General features: G+C 37.8%; 2 protein-coding genes across 9 annotated transcripts in view; one reads left to right on the top strand and one right to left on the bottom strand.

The window, feature by feature from the left end:
* Window positions 1-5,873, bottom strand: part of Senp7 (SUMO specific peptidase 7) — a 156,813-nt gene extending 150,940 nt beyond the window's left edge. For all 8 annotated transcript variants that reach the window (XM_046455277.2, XM_046455281.2, XM_046455282.2 and 5 more), the window contains exon 1: window positions 5,735-5,873. In XM_046455277.2, the coding sequence (XP_046311233.1) occupies window positions 5,735-5,774 (40 nt within the window). In that variant the 5' untranslated portion in view covers window positions 5,775-5,873. The remainder of the gene's footprint in view (window positions 1-5,734) is intronic.
* Window positions 5,874-17,341: 11,468 nt separating this feature from the next.
* Trmt10c (tRNA methyltransferase 10C, mitochondrial RNase P subunit) lies at window positions 17,342-21,464 on the top strand. Its single transcript, XM_046455398.1, has 2 exons — window positions 17,342-17,499; window positions 19,920-21,464. Exon 2 carries the CDS (start codon window positions 19,932-19,934, stop codon window positions 21,192-21,194), a length of 1,263 nt encoding a protein of 420 aa, XP_046311354.1. The 5' UTR covers window positions 17,342-17,499; window positions 19,920-19,931; the 3' UTR covers window positions 21,195-21,464.
* The last annotated feature ends 4,283 nt before the right edge of the window (window positions 21,465-25,747 follow it).

The raw sequence follows: 25,747 nt of genomic DNA, 5'->3' as shown, positions 1-25,747 counted from the left end.
TATGTATGAGATCTGTAATGGTATTATCTCTATTTTATAAATTAAGAAATTTAGGTTTGAAGAATCAAGGTCACCATGATGTTCACCACTGGTCTGATTCCAAAGGTGGTACTCTTAGCCAGTACACTCTGGGCATACCAGATACTATGGAGATATAAGTTGAAGCAGACAGACCCTCTGACTCAGTTAATAGTTATATCAGCATAGATTAGACAAATTAGCAAACCTGAATAAATGATGAAATCTGACAAACATCCTATAAAAAGTGCAAAGACCCATGAAATTTCAGAAATAGGTATACTTTTTTTCAAGTTTGAGTTAATTGGGAAATAGCTTTTGGAAAGGTCAAAGGAACTGAGCTTTGAAGAATAAAAAAAATCCTAGGCAGAATCAGGTGAAAGGATATTCCAGGGCCAAGTGCAACCCAGGAGAGATGCAACCCACATCTGCCAGACTACTAAACTATGGAAGACCCAGATTAGAATAAACCATCAGGGATTTAAGACAACATTATAACAAAGTTTCAGATAAGATCTTTGGGCTTTATTCAGTTTTATTCATAATCCATCCCGTCAATGCTCCTCTAATCTACTTTTAAATCTTCTTGGGGCTGGGGATGTGGCTCAAGCGGTAGCGCGCTCGCCTGCCATGCGTGCGGCCCGGGTTCGATCCTCGCACCACAAAGATGTTATGTCCGCCAATAACTAAAAAACAAATATTAAAAATTCTCTCTCTTTCTCCTCTCTCTTTAAAAAAAAAAACTCATAATATTAAAAAAAAAATCTTCTATCTTCCAACATCAAGCCTGGGAATCACGTTCACCGCTCTCCAATTACCTTGTTATCCTCTCACTTATGTAACCCAACTCTATCCTCTTGTTATGATTCGGATCTAAGGTGTCACCCAAAAGCTCATGTGTGAGATAATGTAAGGTTTGGAGGAGAAATTATTGGGTTATAGCCTTAACCTAAACAGTGTGTTAATCCCTGATGGGATTAACTGGGTGGTGACTGGAGGGAGGTGGGGTGTGGCTGGAGAAAATGATACATTTGGGGAGTGGCTATGAGGTATATATTTTGTATCTGGAGCATGGTGTCTCTCTCTGCTTCCTCATCAACATGTGAGCTGCTTCCCTCTGCCACTCTTCCGCCATGCTATTCTGCCTTACCTTGAGCCAGGAGGAATGGAGCCGGCCTTCTATGGACTAAGACCACTGAAACCGTGAGCCCTCAAAAAAACTTTTCTTCCTCTACAGTTGTTCTTGTCACATCTTTTAGCCAAAGCAGCAAAGAAGATAAAACACCTCTGATCTACATTTGTCTCCATCTCTTAGTCCACTAAAATCCTTTGCAAAATCAATACAACTCCTTAGATTCTGAATGTTTTCCTTGGACACTTCCTCCATCTTAAGTTAACTCAATCCAATTTTTTTTTATCAACCCACATAACTTTTTATAAACCCAGGAATAGAAATTAACAATATCCTTCCCCCACTACTACTACTTCCAATTAACATTCTAATTTTATTACAATAACTCTTCCATGGGGCTGGAGATATAGCTCAGATGGTAGAGTGCTTGCCTTGCATGTACAATACCCAGCACCACAAAATAAAAAATAAAAATAAATAATAATAATAATTCTTCCTTTTAAATGCCCATAAATTTATCCATGCATGTATAATATGTCAAAATACACTCTACTGTCATGTATATCTAAAATGAATACATTTTTAAAAAGAAAAAAATTCCCATAAATTTGAAAGGCAGGGGAGAGGGGGAATGGGAAGTTCAATAAGAGGGCCCAAATCACAGAGCAGAGGGATTAGTTCTGGTTTTTCTATAGCACAGTGGGATAACTATTGATTACAACAATCTATATTCCAAAATGATTAGAAGAGTATGATATACCTATCACAAAAAAAAATCAAGTTTGAATAGATAGAAATGCTGATTTGATAATTATATATCATATACAGGTACTAAATTACCATATGTGCCCCATAAAGATGTATAAAATGTCTCCAAAAATTAAAATAAATAAAATCCCCATAAATTGGATATATTCCCTCACCCATACTGTGACTGACATTTGCAAACTCAAGATCTTCACTAATGTTCCTAGAATACTAAAATATATGGTTCATAGTTTTCCACTTTGTCATTAAAATCTACTGTCATCCTCAAACACTAACATCCCTGAATGAAACAATGGACTCATCTCTATTTACTCCAATAACTTCTATATATCCCCATTCCATGATTATACATTCATGAGTAGACTTAAGGAAAACAGAATCTCAGATGTGAACCTCTCATTATACAACATTCTATCCTTTGGTCCATGAATTCCTGACTCTCACTGAACCCATTCTTTGCACCCACATCCTGTCATAACTTTTAACCTTAAGTAAAATTAAACTTCATCCCCCCCCCCAAATTCTTGCTCCTGTACTGCTTAGCATTATTGAAGTCACATAGTTGTAGCAACTATAAACTCACACTTAAAGACTTCAAAATGATTTGATAATTATTTTATTCATCCCAACTGACCTCCTATTCTGAGTTTCTAAAACTATTTTAAAAGTTATTCTTTCTCAAAAGATATCTTGTAGATGCCATGACTGCAATATCCTTAACGTCTCAAACTGTATCTATCTTTATGAATCCTTGCTCCTTTTACTATATCTCACCAACCTGTTATTTTACTATTCTATTTCTTCTAGACCTTCACTGCATCAATTATCTCCTACCTGATGTATCTTTAATCTTTCCCTCACCAGCTACCTCTTTCCCACTCCCTATCAACATAATTAAAATCTATAATATTCTTCAAAAAAGAATCTTTCACCTAATTTCTATTCAAGCTTGTTCTAGAAGTCTTTCCTTCCCACCTACTTACTGCTTTGGTATGCTGCAGTTATCAGTTACATGAATTAGAAGTACTTATTTTGTGTTTAGCCTAAACCAGCTGGAATTTGGTTTCTGCTACTTGGAACTGATAGAGTTAAAGATGAACCTAAGAGTTCTTCCTTTTTTAGGAGACACAAGTTCAGCCAAGCCTATTACAATCTTATAGAAATTATTGGGTTATAGCCTTAACCTAAACAGTGTGTTAATCCCTGATGGGATTAACTGGGTGGTGACTGCTTCTACCTACTCTTCCTATGTTATTTATCAAATATCTCTTTCTTAGCTGGGCAGGGTGACCCACATCTGGAATGTCAGCTACTCAAGCAGGCAAGGCAGGAGGATCACAAGTTAAAAGCCAGCCTGGGCAATTTAAGGAGACCTACCTCAAAATACATAAAACAAAAAGGGTTGGGGTTGTAGCTCAGTGGTAGAGCACTGGCCTCACATGTGCAAAAACTTGAGTTCAATCCATATTACAGCAACAAAAAAAAATTAAAATTAAAGGGCTGGGGTTATAGCTCAGTGGTAGAACACTTGCTTTTCACATGTGAGACACTGGGTTCAATCTTTAGCACCACATAAAAATAAATAAAGAAAGATATTGTGTCCATCTTTTTAAAAAATCTTTTAAAAATTAAAATTAAGAACTCCTCTTTCTGTGAATTTATGAATTGTGATGACCAGAAAACATCACTTTATTTCCGTTCCAGTTAGCAATAAATCCTCATGAAGCAGCAGCTACATATATATAACCATTAAACAGAATCTCTTTCAACCAACTGAGCACATTTTATTCCTGAGAATTTATATGGGAAAATTAAAACACATCATTAGGAAAAGCAGCAGTGTTCTTTAAAATTAATGTTCACATTGTAAACTAGATATATGCAGGAGAACAATTAGGTAACATTAGATTCGGAAACGGTTCCTATACAATACTTTTCAGAAAGAAGAGCTGCAAAATAGAAATCGTTAAAAAAAAAAAAAAACTCTAGAGGTATAACATAAATATCAATGTATTTTACAAAGATTAGCAGTTTAATTCTCAAAGTTGATTTCCCACAACTACTTTCATCAAAATAACTATAATAAATCAATCTAAGTATAATCAGGTAAAAAGGAACAGAATTTGATGGACAACAAAGCTACTATTTTGCTCTACCTCACAAATGTAATAAACCAAGATGAAATGCATTTATTAAAAAAAAGCTTTAAACTAAGTATGACTATACCTAAAGTTCTGTTAAGAAACACAAAATGACACCAAATAAACACTTCATTTTTCTAATGTGTTGGTTTTACTTGATGACTTCAGGGGGTGAGATATTAAAAAATATTGATCTATTGGAGGCATATATGCAATATAAACCTAGAGTTACATCAGACATATTCTTTCAAAGGTAAAGATTAACATCCCTAAAATACACAAAAAGTGGTAAACATTAACTGTATATGAAAAGAGACCTCAGAGTTTTAACAGTCTAAGCAAAGTCCTCTAAGATCACCATTCACTCTCCTTTGCACCCAAAAAACAGTTTGAAATGCTCAGACACAAGGTTCTCCTACATAAATTTGTAATGGTTAACGTCAGATCTACAAAACTAAATGGTACAATAATAAACTTTAAAATGAAGTAATTGGGTCATAAGATGTTAGTTTATGTACTAGACTGTGTGCTACTATACTACTCTCCTAAATCTACCCGACTTAACACAAGGATTTGAGGTACCCTTAATGGATGACATGTTTGACAAAAATGTGTGTTGACTGGAGCTCTACTTCACATCTTAAAAACGATTTTGTATTACCACAATTTAACCAAAAAAAAAAAAAAACTTAAAATAGTTATTTAAACCTTAAAGCAATTTCAAAATCAAAAATACTGTAAGTGGGGCTGAGTTTGTGGCTCGGTGGTAGAGCACTCGCCTAGCAAGTAGGAGACACTGGGTTTGATCCTCAGCAATATATAAAAATAACTAAATAAAATAAAGATATTGTGTTCATCTACAACTTAAAAAAAAATACAGTGAGATGAAAACACTAGTGCCAGTGAGGCACTGCATGCTTGTGATTTCAGCTATTCGGGAGGCTGAGGCAGGAGGATCCCAAGCTCAAAGCCAGGCTTAGAAACTTTTGGAGACCCAGTCTCAAAATAAAGAGTAGCCGGGGATGTAGCTGATTGGTACAGGCACCCCAGGTTCAATCCCAGTATACACACACACACACACACACACACACACACACACAGCTGGGCTTCAGATCTTTTGTTTGATCACTTTTGGGAAAAGCAGGAGGCTGGAAAAGAAAAAGGCTATTAAGCAAACCTATTCATAAGAATCAGATACAATAAGGCATTTACTTGAGGATCGAAGTGGCAATTATCAAGCCCCGCCTTTCCTTCTGTGCCAGAGGGGAGAAGGGAGTCGGTTAAAAAAAAAAAAAAAGCAAGAATCAAAGGAATTGAGCAAAGTGGTGCTGAGAAGCTGGAAATGAAACTGGCACATTGGTGGAATTACGAGGAAGGCGTGGCAGGGGAGCAGCAAGCCAACCGGGGAGATCCGTGGGCCGTGAGACTCCAGGAGAGTGTTCGCAGGAGAAGGGGGGAAAAAATCAAAGGGTGTTGCAGCGAAGAGCCTCCACGGCTGGGATGACAGCTCGGACTGAGTGTCTGACTCGAGGGGCGGGAGCCACTCCGGAGCCTTCCATTGTGCGCGCCCCCGCCTCGCCCTCCCTCTCACCTCAAAGCTCGGGGCCGCAACACAACACCCGTCACCTCCTAGGTAGAAGACAGTATGTTCAACCCTCTTCCAGCCCTTTCTCACCAGATGAAGATCGCCGTCGCCCGAGCTTCCTCTTGTCCATCTTCTCTTCCTACTGGAGTCGCAGTTGCAAGCGCTGTCACCTCAAGACCCCTCAGGCTTGGGGGGAGGGGCAGTGGAGACAGAAAGCCAGGAAAGTGAGTACCGCGCTTGCGCAAGAGCCCTCGCCAGTCCTCCAACCGGAAATTGGCCGCCCCTCCCACCTCAGCCCGGAAATCGCTTCCTGGGTCTTGTTTTCTTTGCGGGCTTCCCTGTCTAATGGTTATTTACTGATGCATGTTTCATAATATCAACACCTAAGTGAAAGTAAGTCTGGCTGCGCAGTTTTAGCCTGGGGTCTTCAAAAGGCTTTGTTAACTTTGAAAATTAAGTGGACAGATGTTAAAGGGGGAAACTTGAGGAATTCCTCCTAACTTTACTGGATCTTGTGAGATGGTCCCAGAAATATGAAACTGAACCTTCACCCTTGGCTGTATTATTTTCATTCCCACCATAGCTTTGTCTTCAAGGAGCATTCTGAAACTCAGAAACAAAACGATGTTAAGACTGTCAAGCATGGTGGTGGCGCATTCCTGTACTGCCAGCCCTCTGGGAGGCAGAGACAGGAGGATGACAAGTTTGAAGCCAGTGAGACTAAGGCCAACTTAGTGAGACCCCATCTCAGAATAAAATTAAACAAGAAAGCAGGGGCACTGGGGATGTATCTCAGAGGTACAGTGCCCCTGGTTTTAATCCCCAGTACCACAAAAAAGAAAGGGAGGTGGGAGATTTTAGGATGGCAAAACCACTGTTCAACAACATAGTTAATAATTGGCATTGGAGTGAAAATACGCAGAATAGGTTAGCAGTAATAGATATAGTAATTGATATCTGTATTAAAATTCTTTTTTAAAGGCCCAAGAAACAAGAGCTAGATCTCAACTTTTTTTAAACAAAATACTGAGATGACAAGGTTGGGGGGTATTATCTGGAATGCTCTCTACAAATACTTATTATGGAATTTAAGGGCCCTGTCCTCAAGGAACCCAACCTCTGGTAGTTTCAGCCTGCAACTTTTGAAATCCTTTGGAAATAACTTGTCAGTGTAAAAATTTGTCCTATACTATTAACCATAGTGTACATGCTTGAATAATTTTAAAATAAATGTGTAAGCTTTAGTGATGGTTTATGAGGTTTATGATTTAATCACATTAACAAAATTCAGCCAAATGCTCTAATTAGGCAAAATGATTATGGAATGTCCCAAGCCAGAAGAGACTCGGGAAATACTTGAGTTTAACACTCATCCCCCATCTTTACCAAAGTCAGTAAACAGGGTAGCTCAAAAAGCATTAGGAATGAGGTGTAGGTAAGCCCCTCAGGTGCCTTGAGGTTTGGGGCTTTGGTGCCATGAGTGACTGAAGGCAGGTATATTTCTGGACTTAATGAGAATGAAATTCATTATAAGGATTTCATTTAGACCCTGGTTTATTTCTGTATAAAAAAAAAAAAAAACATTGCTTATGTGATTGGGAGTATAGTTCAGTGATAGAGAGCTTGCCTAACTTGCCTGAGTTCTATCCCTGACTGGAGAGAGGGCACGTTTGCTGTAAAATAACTGAATTTTAAGTTTTCTCAAACTGCCTTAATTCATCAGCCAAAATTATGGGAAATAACTGAATTGCAAAAGATGGAACTAGAGCTAAGAGATGAAAACATAAAAAAATAAAAGTAGGAGTAATTCATTTCTGTCAAGCTAATAGGTTCCATAAAGTGATTCTACAGTTTCAGCAGTAAGAAGTTGATTTAAGAGAAATGAATTTATAAGAAGTTAATCAAATTATTCATATTTCAATTATGCATACCATTGCACTGAATATAGCATTTCAGTTTGATGAGAGTGAACCAGTTATTTCTAATTGTAGTTTATTTTATATAATTTTTTTCTGGTACTAGGGATTTAACCTAGAGGCACTTTACTAGTGAACTACATCCCCCAGCCTTGTTTTTTTGTTTGTTTTGGGACAGATTTTTGCTACTTTGCTTAGGAATTTTCTAAGTTGCTGAGGCTGGTCTGGAACTTGCAATCCGCCTGCCTCTGCCTCTCCAGTCACTGGGATTACAGGCATGCACCACCATGCCCTACAACTCTATGTTTTTTTAATAGAGTAGAATATACAAAAGAGCCTTTTTCTTAAATATAGCAAAGGATTATAACTACTACAGAATAGTATCACTGTATAACAGGATTGGTCTTTAACTTCTCAGGTTATAAGATTATTTTTCAGACTTTCTAATGATCTGTGAAAATGTAAAATATTGTTAAATATAAATATTTTATCATCCTAAAGAGGAAAGGTATTCCTTGAAAATAAAAATGGGCTAATTATTTGTATCTTTGATTCTAGGGCATCACTCACCCTCTTCTTAAAGATAATTACAAGTAATCTTGAGTAGTCAAATTCAGAGACAAGAGTACATTGGTGGTTGCCACTGTACTAAACATAGACTTTTTTTCTAGACAGTAATCCTAAAACAATCAGTATGAACTATTTATACCACTTTTACATTGTATTAGATAAAAATAAGTAATTTAAAGTATAAGGGAAAGAGCCAGGCACAGTGGCACCCGCCTGTAATCCCAGCAGCTCCAGAGGCAGAGGCAGGAGGATCATGTGTTCAAAGCCAGCCTCAGCAATTTAGCAAAGCCCTAAGCAATTCAGTGAAACCCTGTCTCTAAATAAAATATAAAAAGAGGGCTGGGGACATGGCTCACACACAAAGAAGCAGTAAATTGCTGGGTACGTTGGCACATGCCTGTAATCCCCCGCAGTTTGGGAGGCTGAGGCAGGAGGATCGAAAGTTCATAAGCCAGCCTAAGCAAGTTAGCAAAACTGTCTCAGAAAAAGAGGGGGAGGGGGCTGGGCATGTGGCTCAGTGGTTGAGTTCCCCAGGGTTCAATCCCCAGTACCAAAAAAAAAAAGAAAGAAAGAAAAGACAAAAAGAAAAAGCAGTAGGTGAAGGGAAATCTCTTTCTCTTCTCTCTCTTTTCTGTCAAGAGGACATATATTCTCCTTTATTCCAGTCAACGCTAGACTCCTATCAGCCAGAGGAAATCTACAAACAAACCTACTGCCTTAATTTCTTCCGAAATATATATGGGGGGGGGGACTGGGGACAACTCAGGGGCACTTGACCACTGAGCCACATCCCCAGCCCTGTTTTGTATTTTATTTATAAATAGAGTCTCACTGAGTTGCTTAGCGCCTCACTATTGGTGAGGCTGGCTTTGAACTTGTGATCCTCCAACCTCAGCCTCCTGAGCTGCTGGTATTATAGGTGTGTACCACCATGCCTAGCAACTTTATATTCCCATATTTTTTCCACCTTTGGAAACTTAAAATCCTCTCCTTTATCCTTTCATTTCTTCACAAATATGTTGTTCTTTGTAGATGATACTTACAAGCCAGAGTTCTAAGCCATTATTTTGAATTATTTTTGTAGGGTCTTCTCCCATGTGGTGTGTGCTTCAAGCATTAATTAATTTGTTTGTTTTTCTTTTATTCCTCTTTCTTGTTACAGAGGTCCATCGCAACAAAGAACTTACATTGTAAAGGCAAAAAATATTTTTCTCCCTTACACTACCATATTCAAGCATATTCTTTAGGAAGCTAAGCATAAAAACAGTTTCTCTTCCTCCTGTCTTAATAAGCTATCTTGATTTGCTTGAGCAAGATGGACTTTTTCTTTTTTCTTTTTCTTTTATTTATTTATTTATTTATTTTGGCAATGCTGGAGATTGATCCCAGAACCATATCCATGCTAAGCATGCACTCTACTGGAGCTATACCTCCAGTTCCCAGAGATGGATAATTTTGATTCATAAAAGAAAAAGCATATATACAGATAGATGTTGACAAGACCATAAAAAATCTCCAAAGATTAATGAATGTATTTGGGAATAACATTGCAATTGGAATACCTGTGCCACAGTAAACTATTTGCATATTCAAGAAAGTTGGGGCAAAGGGAACTTTTTAAAGACAAAATGAGAAGGAGTAGATAAGTTATTTTGAAATAATAATCAGTAGTTACAAGGATCAGTTACAACAGTGGCATCCATCCAAAGTTGGACAGACATCCTTAGAAAAGTATTTTCTGTGTAAGGTTGTGGTGGCCTTTGTGTAAGATAGTGGTTCTAGCTGGCTTTTGTGATAGTTCTTGTTTTAGGCACATGTACATGAAAAGTCCTCCTTCATAAACTCCCAGATTTGTGTTTGTTGTTGTTGTTGTTGTTGTTGTTGTTAGTCTGACTAAAATGACTCCATTTTGATTCTGACAACTTTCACAATATGTAGGATATTTTGTAAGATTGATTATTTGACACTTATTAACTTTAGGATTATAGAGGAAGCTTCTACAACTTATCAAAAGAGTCATGTGCATCTTTCATGTATATAGCTAAATAACTTTTGAAGTGCTCTTTACTTTCTCACATCCTTGAAAAAATCCTTACAATTCTAATAATATTTAAGTGCCTACTAGGTACCGAGTACTATTCCAAGAACTAGAGATATAGTAGTGAATTAAATAAAGTCCCTATCTCTGCTGTAATGGAACTTACATTCTAATAGGAGGACGTAGACAATACACAAATATATGTTATTGTAGTTAGTACTAAAACAATAAATGAAGGAAGAAAGGAAAGGATTGCCCTTTTTCTCCTTCACTTTTGTTAATCTTCAGCTCTTTTTTAACCCATTGGTGTATTGTAGTTGTACATAATGATGGAATTTGTTGTTAACTATTCCTACATGCACACAATACTACAATATGATTTGGCTAATATCTTTCACGAGTATTTCCCCTTTCCTTCCCTTCCTCCTTCCCTGTGTTTCCTTTCCTCTAGTCTATGATCTCCTTTTGATTTTCATGAGACACCTTCCCACCCCCACATTTGTTTTCCTTTTTTATCTCTAGCTTCCACATATGAGAGAAAACATACAACCTTCTGAGCTTGGCTAATTTTGCTAGTTCCACCCATTTTCTAGCAAATGACAAAATTTCATTCTTATTTATGGCTGAATAAAAACTCCATTGTGTATATATACCATATTTACTTTATCTATTCATTCATTCATGGACACTTAGGCTGGTTCCATAGTTTGGCTGTTATGAATAGTGCTGCTATAAACATGGGTATGCATCTATCACTATGCTATAACTATAAATTCTTTAAAATAAATACCAAGGAGTGGTAGAGCTGGGTCATATGGTGGTTCCATGCTTGGTCTTTTGAGGAACCTACAATACTGTTTTACATAGTGGTTGTACTAAAAGTGTTCCTTTTTATCCATGTCCTCTCAAACATTTATTATTATTTGTATTCTTGATGACTGCCATTCTGACTGATGTGAGATAAAATCTCAGTGTAGTTTTGATTTGCTTTTCCCTAATTGCTAATGATGTTGAAATCTATTCATATATTTGTTGGCCATTTGAATTTTTCTTTGAGAAGTGTCTGTTTAATTCATTTACCACTTATTAATTAGGTTATTTGGTTTTTTAGTGTTAAGTTTTTTGAGTTCTATATAGATTCTAAATATTAATGCTCTGTTGGAAGAGTATCTGGCAAAGATTTTCTCATTCTGTACATTCTCTCTTCACATTGTTAAATGTTTCCTTTGCTGTGCAGAAGCTTTTTAATTTGATGCTATCCCATTACTCTTGGCATTCTTTTCTGAATTTTAGGGGTCCTCCTGAGAATATCTCTGTGCCTACATGTTGGAGTGTTGACCCTATGTTTTCTTCTAGGAGTTGCATATTTTCTGGTCTAATTCTTAGGACTTTGATTCATTTTGAATTGGGTTTTGTGCAGAATGAGAGACAGGGTCTAGTCTCTTCTTCTACATATGGATAACCAGTTTTCCTAGCACTATTTGTCAAAGCCTATCTTTTCTCCAATGTATGTTTTTTGTACCTTTGTCAAGGACCAGATTATGGTAGATGTGTGAGTTTTTATTTTTTTTTCTGTGTCTTCTATTGTATCATCAGTCTGTGTGTCTGTTTCTATGTCAGTACCATATATTATTTGTTATTATAACTCTGTAGTATAATTTGAAGTCAGGTGTTGTGGTGCTTCCAGCATTGCTTTTTTTTTTTTTTTTTTTTTTTTTTTGCATAAAATTGCTTTGGCTAGTCTGGGTCTTCTATTTTTCCAAATGAATTTTAGGACTGTTTTTTCTAGGTCTGTGAAAAATGTCATTGTCATTTTTTAAATTCTTTTGTGTGTGCGTGTGTGTGTGTATGTGTGTATGCATACACACACATAATTTTTTTAGTTGTCAATAGATCTTTATCTTATTATTATTTTTTTCTTTTTGATGGTGCTGGGATTGAACCCAGGGCCCTGTGCATTTGAGGAAAGTATGCTACCAACTGAGTTGCAACCCCAGGCCTAGATCTTTGTTTTATTTATTCCTTTGCAGTACTGAGAATCGAACCCAGTGCCTCACACATGCCTGGAAAGTGCACTACCACTGAGCCCCAGCCCCAGCCCCATCATTGGCATTTTGATGGGAATATTACCTAAGACTTCTTTGGCCCTCTACAACTTTGCTACTATAGATGCAAGAAGGAAAAGAACAATACCAGCTCATACACAATATTATATTCTGCCTTGAGTTTTGATCATTTACCTTTTTTAGAATGTGAACATGAGCACTTTATAGTATTGATGAACCAGGAAGTCAGTTCCATTATTAATATTTTATAGTATTAGTAAGTGTGAAGATCTTTGTTTTGAAAAGCAATTGTTTTGTGCTGTATGTATATACATGACAGCATGACCAATGTGATTCTGCAACCTGTACACTCAGAAAAATGAGAAATTATACCCCATCTGATTCAAATGTATGATATGTCAATATCATTGTACTGTCATGTGTAAATAATTAAAACAAATTAAAAAAAGAAATCTTTAAAAAAAGAAAAGCAATTGTTTTGTATAATGACATATCAAAGCTTAAGTTGATAAAAATTAAATTTTAAGTCACTCTTTGATTTCTATAATGTTATTAATACCAAAATAAAGTTACAAGTTAAAATAAAAATAATATCATAAGCAAACTACATTCCTTGTAAGTTTATTTTATTTTGTTTAAATTTGTTGGTTGTGTATGTATGTTCACTCATAACTTCTACTTATATTTGAGTGCCTACTATGGGCTAATCAATTTTAAGTGTTGGGGACACAATAACAAAAAAGGCCAATATTGTTTTTATCCTTATAGAAGTCACAATGAACAAGAAATTAACAAGTGCAAAGTGCCGCAGTCTTGTCAAAAGAAACTAACTTTATTTTTAGAGCCACACACGCCAAACAAAACAGCCTCTCAGGAAAAACCCTCAGAGCCCCAATTGCCACCACCGGCTTTCCACAAGCCTCTCTCTCCAACAACACAAGCCTCTCTCCACCTCCCACAATCCTCCTGCTCTTGAGGCCGATTGGCTGGGTCACGTGGGCGGAGCCAAAAAAGTCCCCCAATGAGCAGCTCCGTGGTCTGAAAGGGCAGGGAAATAGCCCAATGAGCATCGCGGCAGAGGAGCCAATCAGCTAGATGTTGCTGGGGCCGCTGTGAGCCAATCATCAGCCAGCAGCTGGAAGTTTGCTGGGGCCCCTTCGGCTGTGGCTCTCAACATCAGGACACAATAACAAAAAAGGCCAATATTGCTTTTATCCTTATAGAAGTCACAATGAACAAGAAATTACAAGTGCAAAGAGTATTAAAAAGTAACAGGGGCCAGGGCTGAAGGTGTAGCTCAGTGGTAGAACACAGGCTTAACATGCACAAGGTCCTAGATTCAATCCCCAGCACCAAAAAAGGAGTGGGGATGCCACAGAATATCTAACATGAGAGCTAAATAATACTTCGGTATTCAGGGAGTATTCCCCTGAGAAAATGAGGCTAAGTTTGAGGGCAAATGATAGTTAGCTAGGAGACTATATTAATCTGTTTTTGATTGCTAATAACTGAGTACCACAGACTGGGTAAGTGGCAAAGAAAAGAGATTTGTGGTTGCGGTTGTGGCTTATTGGTAGTGCACTTGCCTAGCATGTATGAGGCACTGGATTTGGTCCTCAGCACCACATAAAAATAAATAAATAAATAAATAAAGGTTAAAAAACGGTTTATTTTGGCATTTGTTAGGATCAGTCCAAGGATCTGATCACCCTGACCTGTCTTCAGAAATACTTCTGTTAGGTTTATTTAGTCAGAATTCTCCTTACCCAATGTTTCCTCTTTTTTTTAAAAAAAATAATTAATTAATTAGTTGATTGTACTAAGGATTATTAGATCCAGGGGCTTCCAGGGCATTAACCATATTCTCAGCCCTTTTTTTGTTTGTTTTAAATATTTTTTCTAGTTGGTAGATGGGCACAATATCTTTATTTTTTTGTTTTGATTTGTTTTTATGTGCTGCTGAGGATCGAACCAAGTGTCTCACACATGCGAGGCAGGTACTCTACCACTGATCTGTCCCAGCCCCCTTTTTGTTTTTATTTCCTGTTTTTTAAAATTATGAGGTAGGGTCTTGCCAAATTGCTGAAGGCCTCACTAAATTGCAGAGGCTGGCCTTGAATTTGTAATCCTCAGCCTCCTGAATGACTGGGATTACTGATTTTGCTCGGAGGTAGAGGCTGGTTTCTCATCAGAGGTCTCAATCTATTGATAGCCAAGTCGGGTTGCTTGCTCTGAGCCGGAGGTGAGGCAGAATGACAACCATTAGCAACCATTATGATAACCATAGGTTGCTAAAGTTGAATCTCCAAGACTGTGCTCCTGGGCACTCTTGAGTTGCTAACAATTAACCTCCTGTCCCTTGCTCCTTTCTTGTGGCTAGTCTAGTTGCACATTCAGGGAAGAAAGAGGAGACAATAATGAAAGGGGGTGTTTCAGGGTCTATAAGAAAGCAAGTCATACCCCTCCCAAGAGCTTTCAGCACAGAGGCCCCCTTCAGAGAAGTCTGTCTCTATCACTTTCTTAAATAAAACTTGCTCTCCCCCTTGCCTCAGCATCTCTCCAATGTTTAATTTTCAATATCAGGGAACAAGAGCCTGTTCCAGATCTGTACTGGACTGGTATCACTCGCTTTTCAATGTTTCTTCAAAAGCAATGGTTCTCTAACTTTAGAGTTGAGAAACCAGCCTCTACCTCAGAGCAAAGACTGTACAAGGAAGCGGGCACAAAAAAAAAGACCCACAGAGCACTCCTAGGCAAGTACCCACCCTGCTGAGTTGTTTATCTACAAATAACAGGAGAGATCTGCAGAGCCAGGTGACCCTGACTCAGTTAGGCTAGGTGAAGACCCATAGCAACCCCCTAGCAACCACCAATCAGCATGAGACAGGGAAAATACCTGGGATGCCCTTCCAGTAGTTTATGGTGGTTGATAACATGTTGGGAAACCATGTAGTTCAGGCATGTATTCCCCTCGTGGCTTAAACCAATCAGTTCAAACGAATCCCCCTCTTGTACTAACCAATCACCCCTACCCAACTTGTTCACTCCAGTGAATGTGCTAATCATGTTTTAGAGTTGTTTTATGATTTTCCCGCAGTGTGTGATGATTGGCTAAGAGATGCTATGATGTATGTGAAGTCCCTGCCTTCCCCAAAGAGTGTATAAAACTGCTGCAAACCCTGGGCTCAGGGCCTCTCAGCATTACCAGTTGCTGTGTGAGTGCCGAGGACTGAGCTAGCTCGCAATAAACACCTCTTTGCTGCTTACATCGATCTTGGTCTCTGGTGGTCTTTTGGGGGTCCCGAATTTGAATATAACAAAGTGCATCAGGATAACCTGTAGCTCTTAAGACGAAGACTGCTGCTGCCCACTGCTAGAGTTTCTGACTCAGTAGGATCAAACTATAAACAATAAGTTCCCAATTGACCTTTCTATACTTCTCATTCTACATTGAAAAAATTTTAGGCAGCATTTGAACATACTATCTCTCTTCCTTGAGACATGTCCCATAGTTTCTATGTCATATTCTAATTGTTTTTCTCCCACTTACCTGGTAGATTATTTTCAGTCTCTATGGCCCAAGCCCTAGAAGTTCTCTTTCATTCATTTAGTTTCATAGACTCTATGTCAACAATTCTCAAATCTATACCCTTTCTTCTAAACTTTAGACCACACAGCAGTCAAATATCCTAAACATCATTTGGCTGTCTTGAAGGAAGCTCATAGGCCACGTTTAAACTGTACTTATCTTTTTTCTTGCCCTGTGTAATCCTTTTCCCCATTCCCTGCACTACCAATTGAAACAAGTGCTAATGCCAGACTATTGATTTCTTCCACAGAGTGATCACCAAATTCTATAAATCATAGAGATAGGAAATACAGAAGTGGTTATCAGGGGTCAAGGGATGGGAGGAGCCATGAACAGTTACTGCTATAAATTCCACCTCACAAATATTATTCAAACTTTCCTCTTTTCTTTGCCTCTGATATCTCATATAGGAGGAATCATTACACTATCTGACCTTATGTCTAGCTTATTCCACTCCATATAATGTCTCAAAGTTCATTCATGGGCTAGGGTTGTATGTAGTTCAGTGGTAGAGTGCTTGCCTAGCATGTGTGAGGCACTGGGTTCCATCCTCAGCACCACATATAAATAAATAAATTACATAAAGGTATTGTGTCCATCTACAACTAAAAAAAATTTTTAAAGTTCATGTTGCAGCATGTATCAGAACTTCATTGTTTGTATTTACAGTATTTTGGTATCCATCTGTTCGTGAACATTTGGATTGCTTCCATCCTGTAGTTAATGTCAATCATGTTGCAATGAACATTTGAGTACAAGTATACCTCTTTTCAATTCTTTGAGTATACAATCAATAGAACTGCTACATAATATTAATTATATGTTCTGACTTTTGAAGGACTGTACCATTTTACAACTAAACAACTCCACACTGGGACCAACATCATCTCTGATTACTACAGTTATCATACCTACAAGTCAACAATAGTTATTGCTCACTATAAACTGGAGCCATGCTCTTAGATTCTTCTCTCTGCAAAAAATAAATAAGTGTGAAAAAACTAAAACGTCAACTAAGCCAAAATATCTGAAAACAATGTGTTGCCCAAACAAAATAAGTGCAGGCTGGATTTTGGCTCAAAGGCCTCAGTTTTATCTTCACATTAAATTTTACAAGAATTAGGTGAGGCGTATTTGCTGCGAACAACCACGTTCCAAACATTATACTCAATACTAGTGATAAACTGGTAAATAAGGTTTAGAGTTAAATTCCTAGAGTCAAAGATTTAAAGCAGAGTCATAAGATTTGTGAAAGACCATTCTATTTTAGGAAATGCATACTTATAAATTACTTGGTAACTTGACTTTATTCATTGTATACTCAACGAGACAGTAGGTTAAGAGAGGAGGATTCGAGTTTTTAAGAAAAATGCGGGCTGATGTAGGAAACAGAAAGGCTCGCGTCTTTCGATAGCGTTCTCTTTACAGCCAGACACTCCCACCAGCGCTAGGCTTCCAGCCCGGAACGCTGTATCCCGGGCGTGACGTCAGAAGGCAGCGCCGGGAGGAGGAGGGCGGTATTTCCGGCAGCGTCTCCGGGGTGCTACCTCGGGCTGGTATCGCCCTGTGGACGGATCAGTGAGTTGCTGCCGTTCTGGTCCGTGTTTCACCGCAGAAGTCAACTCCTGGAGTCTCCTGCGCTCCGCATCGGCGGCAGCCTATCCTCCGCACTCCTGGTATGCGTGTGGTGTGGGAAAATGTGGGCGACGTTTAAGGTGCACACAGTGGCATGTGCGCGAAGGCCCACAGATAGGAGGAAGCCCAGTGATTTAATACACTGAGAAGCGATTTAATAAGTAATACCATGTTTCCAAATGATATCCTTGATAGTGTTTTAAAATTTAGGTTTTCGTTTCTGTGATATTCTAAGTCTTTACTAGTTATAAAGACAGAACTCAAACGACTTTGTTTCTGCATTTAGTGCTTATCAGATTCGGGCCTGACGACCCCAGGTTAAATTTGGGGGGGGAATCTGAAGGAATTTCTTTTTCTTTAAAGGAAGTCTGAACATTGTTTAAATGTGGGAAGACTTCACCCAGGCTATTTACTCGAAAAATATTTTGAGTGATTATCCTGAGCAAAATAATGCATAACATTGGCTTCAGTGTTAATGTAGACATAGATCTTGTCCTAATGGAACAAATAGTTCTTACCATGTAGGCAAATAGGTCACCAGTTAAAATACAGGTTTTCGAATACTATCATATGCACAGGGTGCCATGATAAATATTGATCTCAAATATAAGAATCGGTAGAGATGCAACTAAAAAGTAAGCAAAGGATGATATCATGAAAAACTACATCAATAAGTTTAATGGGCTTTAATGTGGCATCAATAGACTTATATATACACATTGGGGACTGTGCTGTGTAGACCCGTTCAGTGAGCTACTGGGCAGCTGCAGTTGTAGGCCACATTTCATAGTGGAGTTTCTGCACTACATTGGTGGCAGACACTACTGCACACTCCTGGTATGCCATTGCACTGACTCCAGTGATTTAGAAGTGGAGGTGAGTAAATCTGAGCGCTAGAAAATGCAGTTAAGAAAATGGTGATGAAGAGAAGTGAATGGATTAAAAAAGTATTTAGAAGTAAAATGAATATAACAAATAAATTAGGAATGTAGAGTGAATGTGACTGGACAGTAATGAAATGATTCCTGATTTCTAGCTCGAGCATCTGGTTGGATAGCAGTATCCCTCCCTGAAACAGTTTTAGGAGGAGGAGCAGTCTGGGAAGGAAGGGAGAGAGATTATTTCAGTTGGTTGTGTTTGAGATATCTTTCTGAAGCTTAGTTATTGAAACTACAGAAGTCGATCAGATTTCATGGAGGAAATAAATTTTAAAAAGAGATAAGGACAGAAAAGTTACATCTACCTTTAAAAGAGGGCATCAGTGCATAGGCCAGGGAGTTGAGAGTCTTAGGCTGGGTCATTAGATGAAGTCAAGGGAAGAAGGATATTTTTTCAAGTGTTTTAGTTGTATTTTGTAAAAATTTGAATTTTTTTCACCTTGAACTTGATACTGGTATCACATCTTATAAGCATCTTTATCATCTTGTGGCACCTAGTTCTTTGTTTTCTTTTAATTTTTTGTTAAGTTGTTGGTGGATCTTTGTTTTGTTTATATGCAGTGCTAAGAATCAAACCCAGTGCCTCACACATGCTAGGCAAGTGCTCTTCCACAGAGCCACAACCCCAGCCCTGGCATCTAGTTCTTTAGAATACAATTGTGGAGCTTTATTTATGTTTGTCCCAGTTTGGGACATTTTGTTTGATAATAGCATTATTTCCTGTAAAGTCAAGTCTGAACTGGAGAAGAGATTTTTGGTGGTGGTTGTTCAATAGATCTCTGTATTGGTCTGTCTTTGAAAACATAAGGGCATTGGTACAGCAGTTCTTAAGTTCTTTTTACTATTTGCAATCTTCTGTAACCTTTGTCTTCATATATTGCCTTTGTAAAGGATATTGAATTTAGGTACCTATTGGGAGGAGACTACATCATGATCTCAGCTTTGTCGTTGATGTACATAACCGTTATTTAGTTACATTTATCCTCTAGGCCCCTATATTCAAATTTTAAAATAATCTTTAAGTTATCCTTTGGCCTAATGAAATTCATGTCTAAAATAAGAACCCAAATAAGTTTTAAACTTTGCTTAGTGAGTGATCACAAGCTCAAAACTGCAAGAGTCTAGGAAAATTTATGATGGAGCATATAAGTTGTAGAAAAATTTCATTTTGCAGCCTGAAGTTATAGCTCAATGGTAGAGTTTAGCTTGCACAAGGCCCTTGGTTCAATCCCAAGTACTGGGGTGGGGTGGGGGCGGACTGGAGGCCACAGGAAGGAGGCTGAAACAGGAGGATCACAAGACCCTGTCTCAAAATACAAAATAAAAAGGGCTGGGAATGTGACTCATGGGTTTAGTGCCCTTGGATTAAATCCCCAGTGCCACTCCCCCCACCCCCCAAAAAAAGGAAAAAAAAAATTCACTGTGTTTCAGAAATTGATTGCATTTTGGTATTATGATTATACAGTTTATTAGAGGTTTTAAAACTTATTTCTAACTTTTAATTTCATTTGTTTCTTTTACAGTGGTTTTCTTACATGACTATTTTCCTCAAAATGAGTGTTAGTGTCACTTTCCTAAGACCTTTCACCAGATTTTTGGTGCCATTTACCCTTCATAGGAAAAGAAACTTATATTCAACAGTTCTGCAGAGGTGCATGTCTTCCAAAATACCAGCTGTGTCCTATCCTGATAAGGAAAGTATATCCCCTCCTGAACAGCTAGAATTGGATGTTTGGAAAACCACAATGAAGTCTAGTGTGCAAGAAGAAGGTGTTCCCCCAGTTTCAAGCAACAAGGATGAAGATACTCAAGCTGCCACCAGAGAATTAATTGAGATGTGGAGATTGCTTGGCAAAGAAGTACCAGAAAACATCACTGAAGAACAGCTCAAAGCCATTATGGAATGTGCTTCTAAATCATCAAAAAAAAAATACTTAAAATTTTTGTATATTAAGGAAAAACTGAAAAAAGCAAAGCAAATCAAAAAGGAAAGGAAAGCAGCAGCAAAGGAAGAAGCAAAACAAGCTATGCTGCTAGAAACCACTGAGGAAGATAAACAGCAAAACTTTCCTTTTCTTCGACTTTGGGACAGACGTATAAACACTTCAATGAACTGGAAGGGTGCCCAGGCGATGCAGTTTGGACAACCTTTGGTTTTTGATATGGATTTTGATAATTATATGAAACCAAAAGAACTGCAGAATGCTGTTTCCCAACTTTTAGAAAGTGAAGGATGGAACAGAAGAAATGTTGATCCTTTCCATATTTACTTCTGCAATCTTAAAATAGATGGTGCTTATCAGAGAGAGTTAGTTAAACGTTATGGAGAAAAATGGGACAAGTTGCTTTTAACAGCTACAGAAAAGTCTCATGTAGATTTATTTCCAAAGGACAATATTATATATTTAACTGCAGATTCTCCCAATGTTATGACTACTTTCAAGCATGACAGAATTTATGTAATTGGATCATTTGTTGACAAAAATATGCAACCAGGTATATCCCTAGCTAAGGCAAAACGGCTAAAATTGGCAACAGAATGCCTTCCATTAGATAAATATTTACAATGGGATATTGGTACCAAAAATCTCACCTTAGATCAAATGATGCGTATTTTGTTGTGTCTGAAAAATACTGGTAGTTGGGAAGAGGCTCTGAAGTTTGTTCCTAAGAGAAAACATACTGGTTATTTGGAAATTTCTCAGCATTCTCAAGCATTTGTCAACAGATTGAAAAAGGCAAAGAGTTTTAATTCTTTTCCAAAACGTTCATATGTGCACACAGAAAAGGTAGCTTGAATAAGAAAATTTATTAGCTTAAAAATTGAGTGGAAATATAGTTTTATTAGTGTTTCTTCCTGAACAGAATTCCTTTCCCTTTCTTTAAAAGGCAGTTTGTTCAAACTAACTGCAAGGTTTAATCTATTCCTAGTTACTTAAAATCTGCAAAACCTTGAAAATATATTTCATATTACCATAAAAAGAAAATCAGAGAAGGTTGTTTGGGTGTGTTAAAGCAAATCTTGAAGTGAACCCAATAAAACAGTTGTACTGTTGGTGTGACTTTAATGGATCGAGCCTCATATTCTCTTTTACTTGATAAATATTCCATGTCAGCAACCATTCTTTCATGAAAAACAGGTTTTAGAAAAGGTTTCTAAACTTCAGGTGGGGGTTCACTTACTAAATTCAAGATTGGCACAATGCTAGGCATGCCATAGGCACTAAGATATAGTGCTTAACTGAATCTTAACAAAGGCTGAGACATCCTTGGGCATGTCCTTTTTTTAATTTATTTATATTTGGTGCTACTGAAAATCGAACCCAGTGCCTCACACATGCTAGGCAAGCATTCTACTGAGCTACAACCCCAGTCCCCTGGGTGTGTCTTGTGATTTGACTCTTCTTTGAAAAACTAGTTTGTGGAGATAAAACTAATTTCTTGTCCTACAAGGAATAAGAGGTTTTATTTGTTTAATGTTGCATATAGTACTTTGTCTGCTGTAGTGTTGATGGCTTTTCTTTTCTAGGAAATATTGTTTCTCCAGCTACATGGTTTGAATGGAAATTGCCATATTTTACAGACATGGCTCCCCTGGTCACTGCGGTTATTCAAAAGAGACACCTCATTCAAGCTGGGCTTTCCATAGTATTCAACCTACCTTGGGCAACATCAGTCTAGGGTTGAGAGTCTGACTTTCAAGATAGGCCAGTCATAACTTTTCCAGGATTTCTGGATTTGAGGTGGTAGAGTTTGATAGACAGGAAGCTCTGGAATTGCTGGTAACCATACCTTTTATTATGGCATAAGCCAATCTATAGTGATTATGTACAGAAACAAGACCAATTTCTGGAGCCGTTCAAATCCCTGGTTCCAGCTGTTCCTGATGTCCAGTTATAATTTACTCCTTGTTGCTTAAACCTCAAGGAATACCATGGCATGCTTTTAATAAATTGCACCCTTTTTTTTTTGCCTAAGCCAACGTGAGTTGGATTTGTACTCCTTGCTACCAAATAAGTCCTAATATACTTGGGGAAAATATATACTTATTTCCTAAGAAATTAACTTTAGGAAGGATATTCACTGTAGGCTACCTGCACCATTAAAAATTCTGAAAAATGGATAATGGAAATAATATTAAGGCTAATGAAACTATTTCTCCCTAGTTTCTGAGTTCAAAATTAGCATGAGATAATTATGTTGAATACATTTCCAAAATAGGATCTAATCTACAAAGTAGTGTACTACCAGCTTAATGCCAAACAGCTTAGTATGCCATTTGCATGAATTATTTAAACAACTAAGTTGTACATACTATCATTAACACATTTTTTACAAATAATAAAAATAATTTAGCTTTCAAATGTAGATTCACTAGAGTCCCACCTTTAAATTTATTATATAACCCACATTGTGGGATCAAGAAAGGCCTTGAGAAAGTAATATGCAAACTCAGACCTGACAATGAGAAGTTTGCTAAGAATTCCAACTGTTAGTCCCTATTAAAAGGCAAGTTATTGCCAGGTGCAGCACCAGAGGCTGAGGCAGGAGGATCTCCGGTTCAAAAGCCAACCTCAGCAAAAGTGAAACTCTAAGATAAACTCAATGAGACTCTGTCTTTAAATAAAAGACAAAAACAGGGCTGGGGATGTGGCTCAGTGGTTGAATGCCCTCGAATCTAATCACCCCAATGCTTACTTTTAAGAAACACACTGAAGGAAGTATTAAAAAATAAGTAAATAAATAAAAGGCAAGTTCCTGAACTGCCTGAGATACATTCAAGGAAAAAAAAATAGTACTGTAGGGGTTAAAAATAAGGGATTAAAACTTCTTGGCAGCATTGGGGCTAGAATGAAATTGCATTTTGTTGTAGTTCTCTGCCTGAATTGTACATTAAGCGCCACTTTTTTGGGGGGGGTGAGGTGGGGAGCATTCCACCACTAAGCCACATCTCCAGCCCTATTTTGTATTTTTTTTTAGAGACAGGGTCTTACTGAATTGTTTAGTGCCTTGCTTTTGCTGAGGTTGGCTTTGAACTCCTGCCTCAGCCTCTGGAGCTGCTGGGATTACAGGCATGTGCAACCATGCCCAGCTTAGCTCCACTTCTTAACTAGCTTTTTCCATATCCCAGTTTCCTTGTCCATAAATGACAGTAAGCACGAATTAGGATTGTAATCATTTAATGTACGTAGTTTCATGTTAAATACCTACATACAGTAAATATGAATAAATGTATAGCTGTAACCTTATAAATTACACATCTAAGTTAAAATAATAATTGTTCATATTATCTTCAATTTCCAGCTTTTAAAACCATTATTTGAATGATTCTTTGGAGGTTATAAACAAGCTACCATTAAGCAAGCCCCACCCTGACTGGCAGCATGTTGTTAATTTTACTTCCATTATCTCACATTATACTCAGTAATCCTAGAAGCATTTTTTATAGTTAAAATATATTTAGAAATATTATCAGTCAAACTTAAACAATTAGCTAATGGCAGAATCAGAACTTAAATCCAGTTTTGTGTGATGCAAAACTACTGTCTTTGCTTTGCACTAAACTACTATTTCATTCCTTAACCCATTTGAGGTGAATTACTGAAACCTGCTTTTTTTTCAGTTAGTATTTATCAACAGTGATATGTTTCCTGGGGGAAACTGTGTTGAGCAAGATAGGCATAATTTGACCTCTTGGGAATGATGGATGAATGGATTACAATTCTTCATCCTTCTATAGTGAGAGTATAAATGATTACCTTGCAAAGATCACATGTACGAAAGATGAAACAAACACAAGTACTCTAAGTTTTCTGATCACTTCTACATATAAAGATAAATAGTAGACCAGGGACTTAAATTTTGATTATAAAGTCACCGAACTATCCTATTTTTTTTTTCTTTTGTACTGGGGATTTAACCCAGGAGTGCTTTACCATGAGTCACATCCCCAGTCCCGCTCCCTTTTTTGAGACAGGGTCTCACTAAATTGCTAAGTCTAGCCTTGAAACTGTAATCCTGCCTCAGCCTCCCACCTAGCTGGGATTGCAGACCTCTGCCACTGCAAACTGCCCTATTTCTGTTTCCCTATCCACAGACTTGAAGCCTAAAGTCATCCATCCACAATACTGAGCACCTCTTATACATGAAATGTCTTGTACAAAGTTGTGAAAAAAGTTTTTTTTTGATGGTTATCTGTTGTCAATGTATTCCTTTTTTCTTCATGCTGGGGCTGGACCTCTGGTTCTTGGTCATGTGTGTGCTAAGGTCACACACTACCACTGAAACATAATGTCGGACCTAAGGAATTTTTGAACCATTTAAAGACGATGCTTGCTTTTTTTTTTTTTTTTTTTTTTAATGGTGCTGGGGATAGAACCCAGGGCCTTATTATGAGAAGTAAGCACTCTAGCAACTGAGCTATATCCCGAGACCCAACGCTTTTAAGAAACACACTGAGAGAAGTATAAAGTGAACAAAGAATGGCATATATAAATTATCTAATTTGATCCCCATAATCACCCTTTGAAGAAGCACTATTATTGTATTTTATGGAAAAACAAAGGCAAGTCTGTGGACAATAAGCAACTCTCAAAGTTACCTAACCGGAGAAGGGCAGATCAGATTTTAGAGATTGTTTTTTCTTGACGCTGTGCCTCATGGCTGTAATCCCAGTGACAGGGGAAGTGGAGGCACATAACAAGTTCGAGGTCAGCCTCAGGAATTTGGCTACACCTGGTACACCAAATAAAAAGGACCAAGGATGTGCTCAGTGGTAAAGGTCCAATCCTCGGTACAAAAACAAGACAAAACAACAACAAAAACCCTTTGTTCTGTAACACTGACTACATATATTGTAAGGTAAACTCTGAAACTCCAGTTCCCTACCTAAGCAAGTAATCGACCCCATTTGGCTAAAGGACAGGATAAATTAGAGAAAACGGGACGAGGAGGCCACGTGTAACGTATGCGCTTCATTCTGCAGAACTTAAAACTCCACTAAAGGTTTCCAAGTAATGCAGAAATTACGGTAATCTTAATTTGATGGAGAAATTGCAGCCTTTGGGAAAAAAAATGGTTTTTTATCACTTCGGCACACGACCTTGGACAAATTATTCTCAGCTTTAACTCAGAAAATTAAGATAATTCTGCATCATTGGATTATAGTGAGGACTAAACCATAGTGTATGTCTAACACTAGAGGGTGCTCGATAAATGTTGGTTTTCCCTTAGGGAAAATACAGCACTCTTTGCCTCCCCACCCTGCCTCCACCTTTCCTGGGCACATGTGACCAGGAAAGCCAGAAAGACCCTGCCAGCTTCAACTGCAAGCACATCTGCAAAAGCAGAA

This window comes from Marmota monax, unplaced genomic scaffold (genome assembly GCF_021218885.2).
Source record: "Marmota monax isolate L192 unplaced genomic scaffold, Marmota_monax_Labrador192_F-V1.1 WCK01_AAM20220418_F8-fsc00053, whole genome shotgun sequence".
Classification (NCBI taxonomy): domain Eukaryota; kingdom Metazoa; phylum Chordata; class Mammalia; order Rodentia; family Sciuridae; genus Marmota; species Marmota monax.
The sequence above is the reverse complement of the archived record's forward strand: the minus strand, read 5'-3'. Positions and strand labels throughout refer to the sequence as shown.

Excerpts from the sequence above, each read along its gene's own strand:
- Trmt10c (XM_046455398.1), top strand. The coding sequence starts at position 19,932 with ATGACTATTTTCCTCAAAATGAGTGTTAGTGTCACTTTCCTAAGACCT.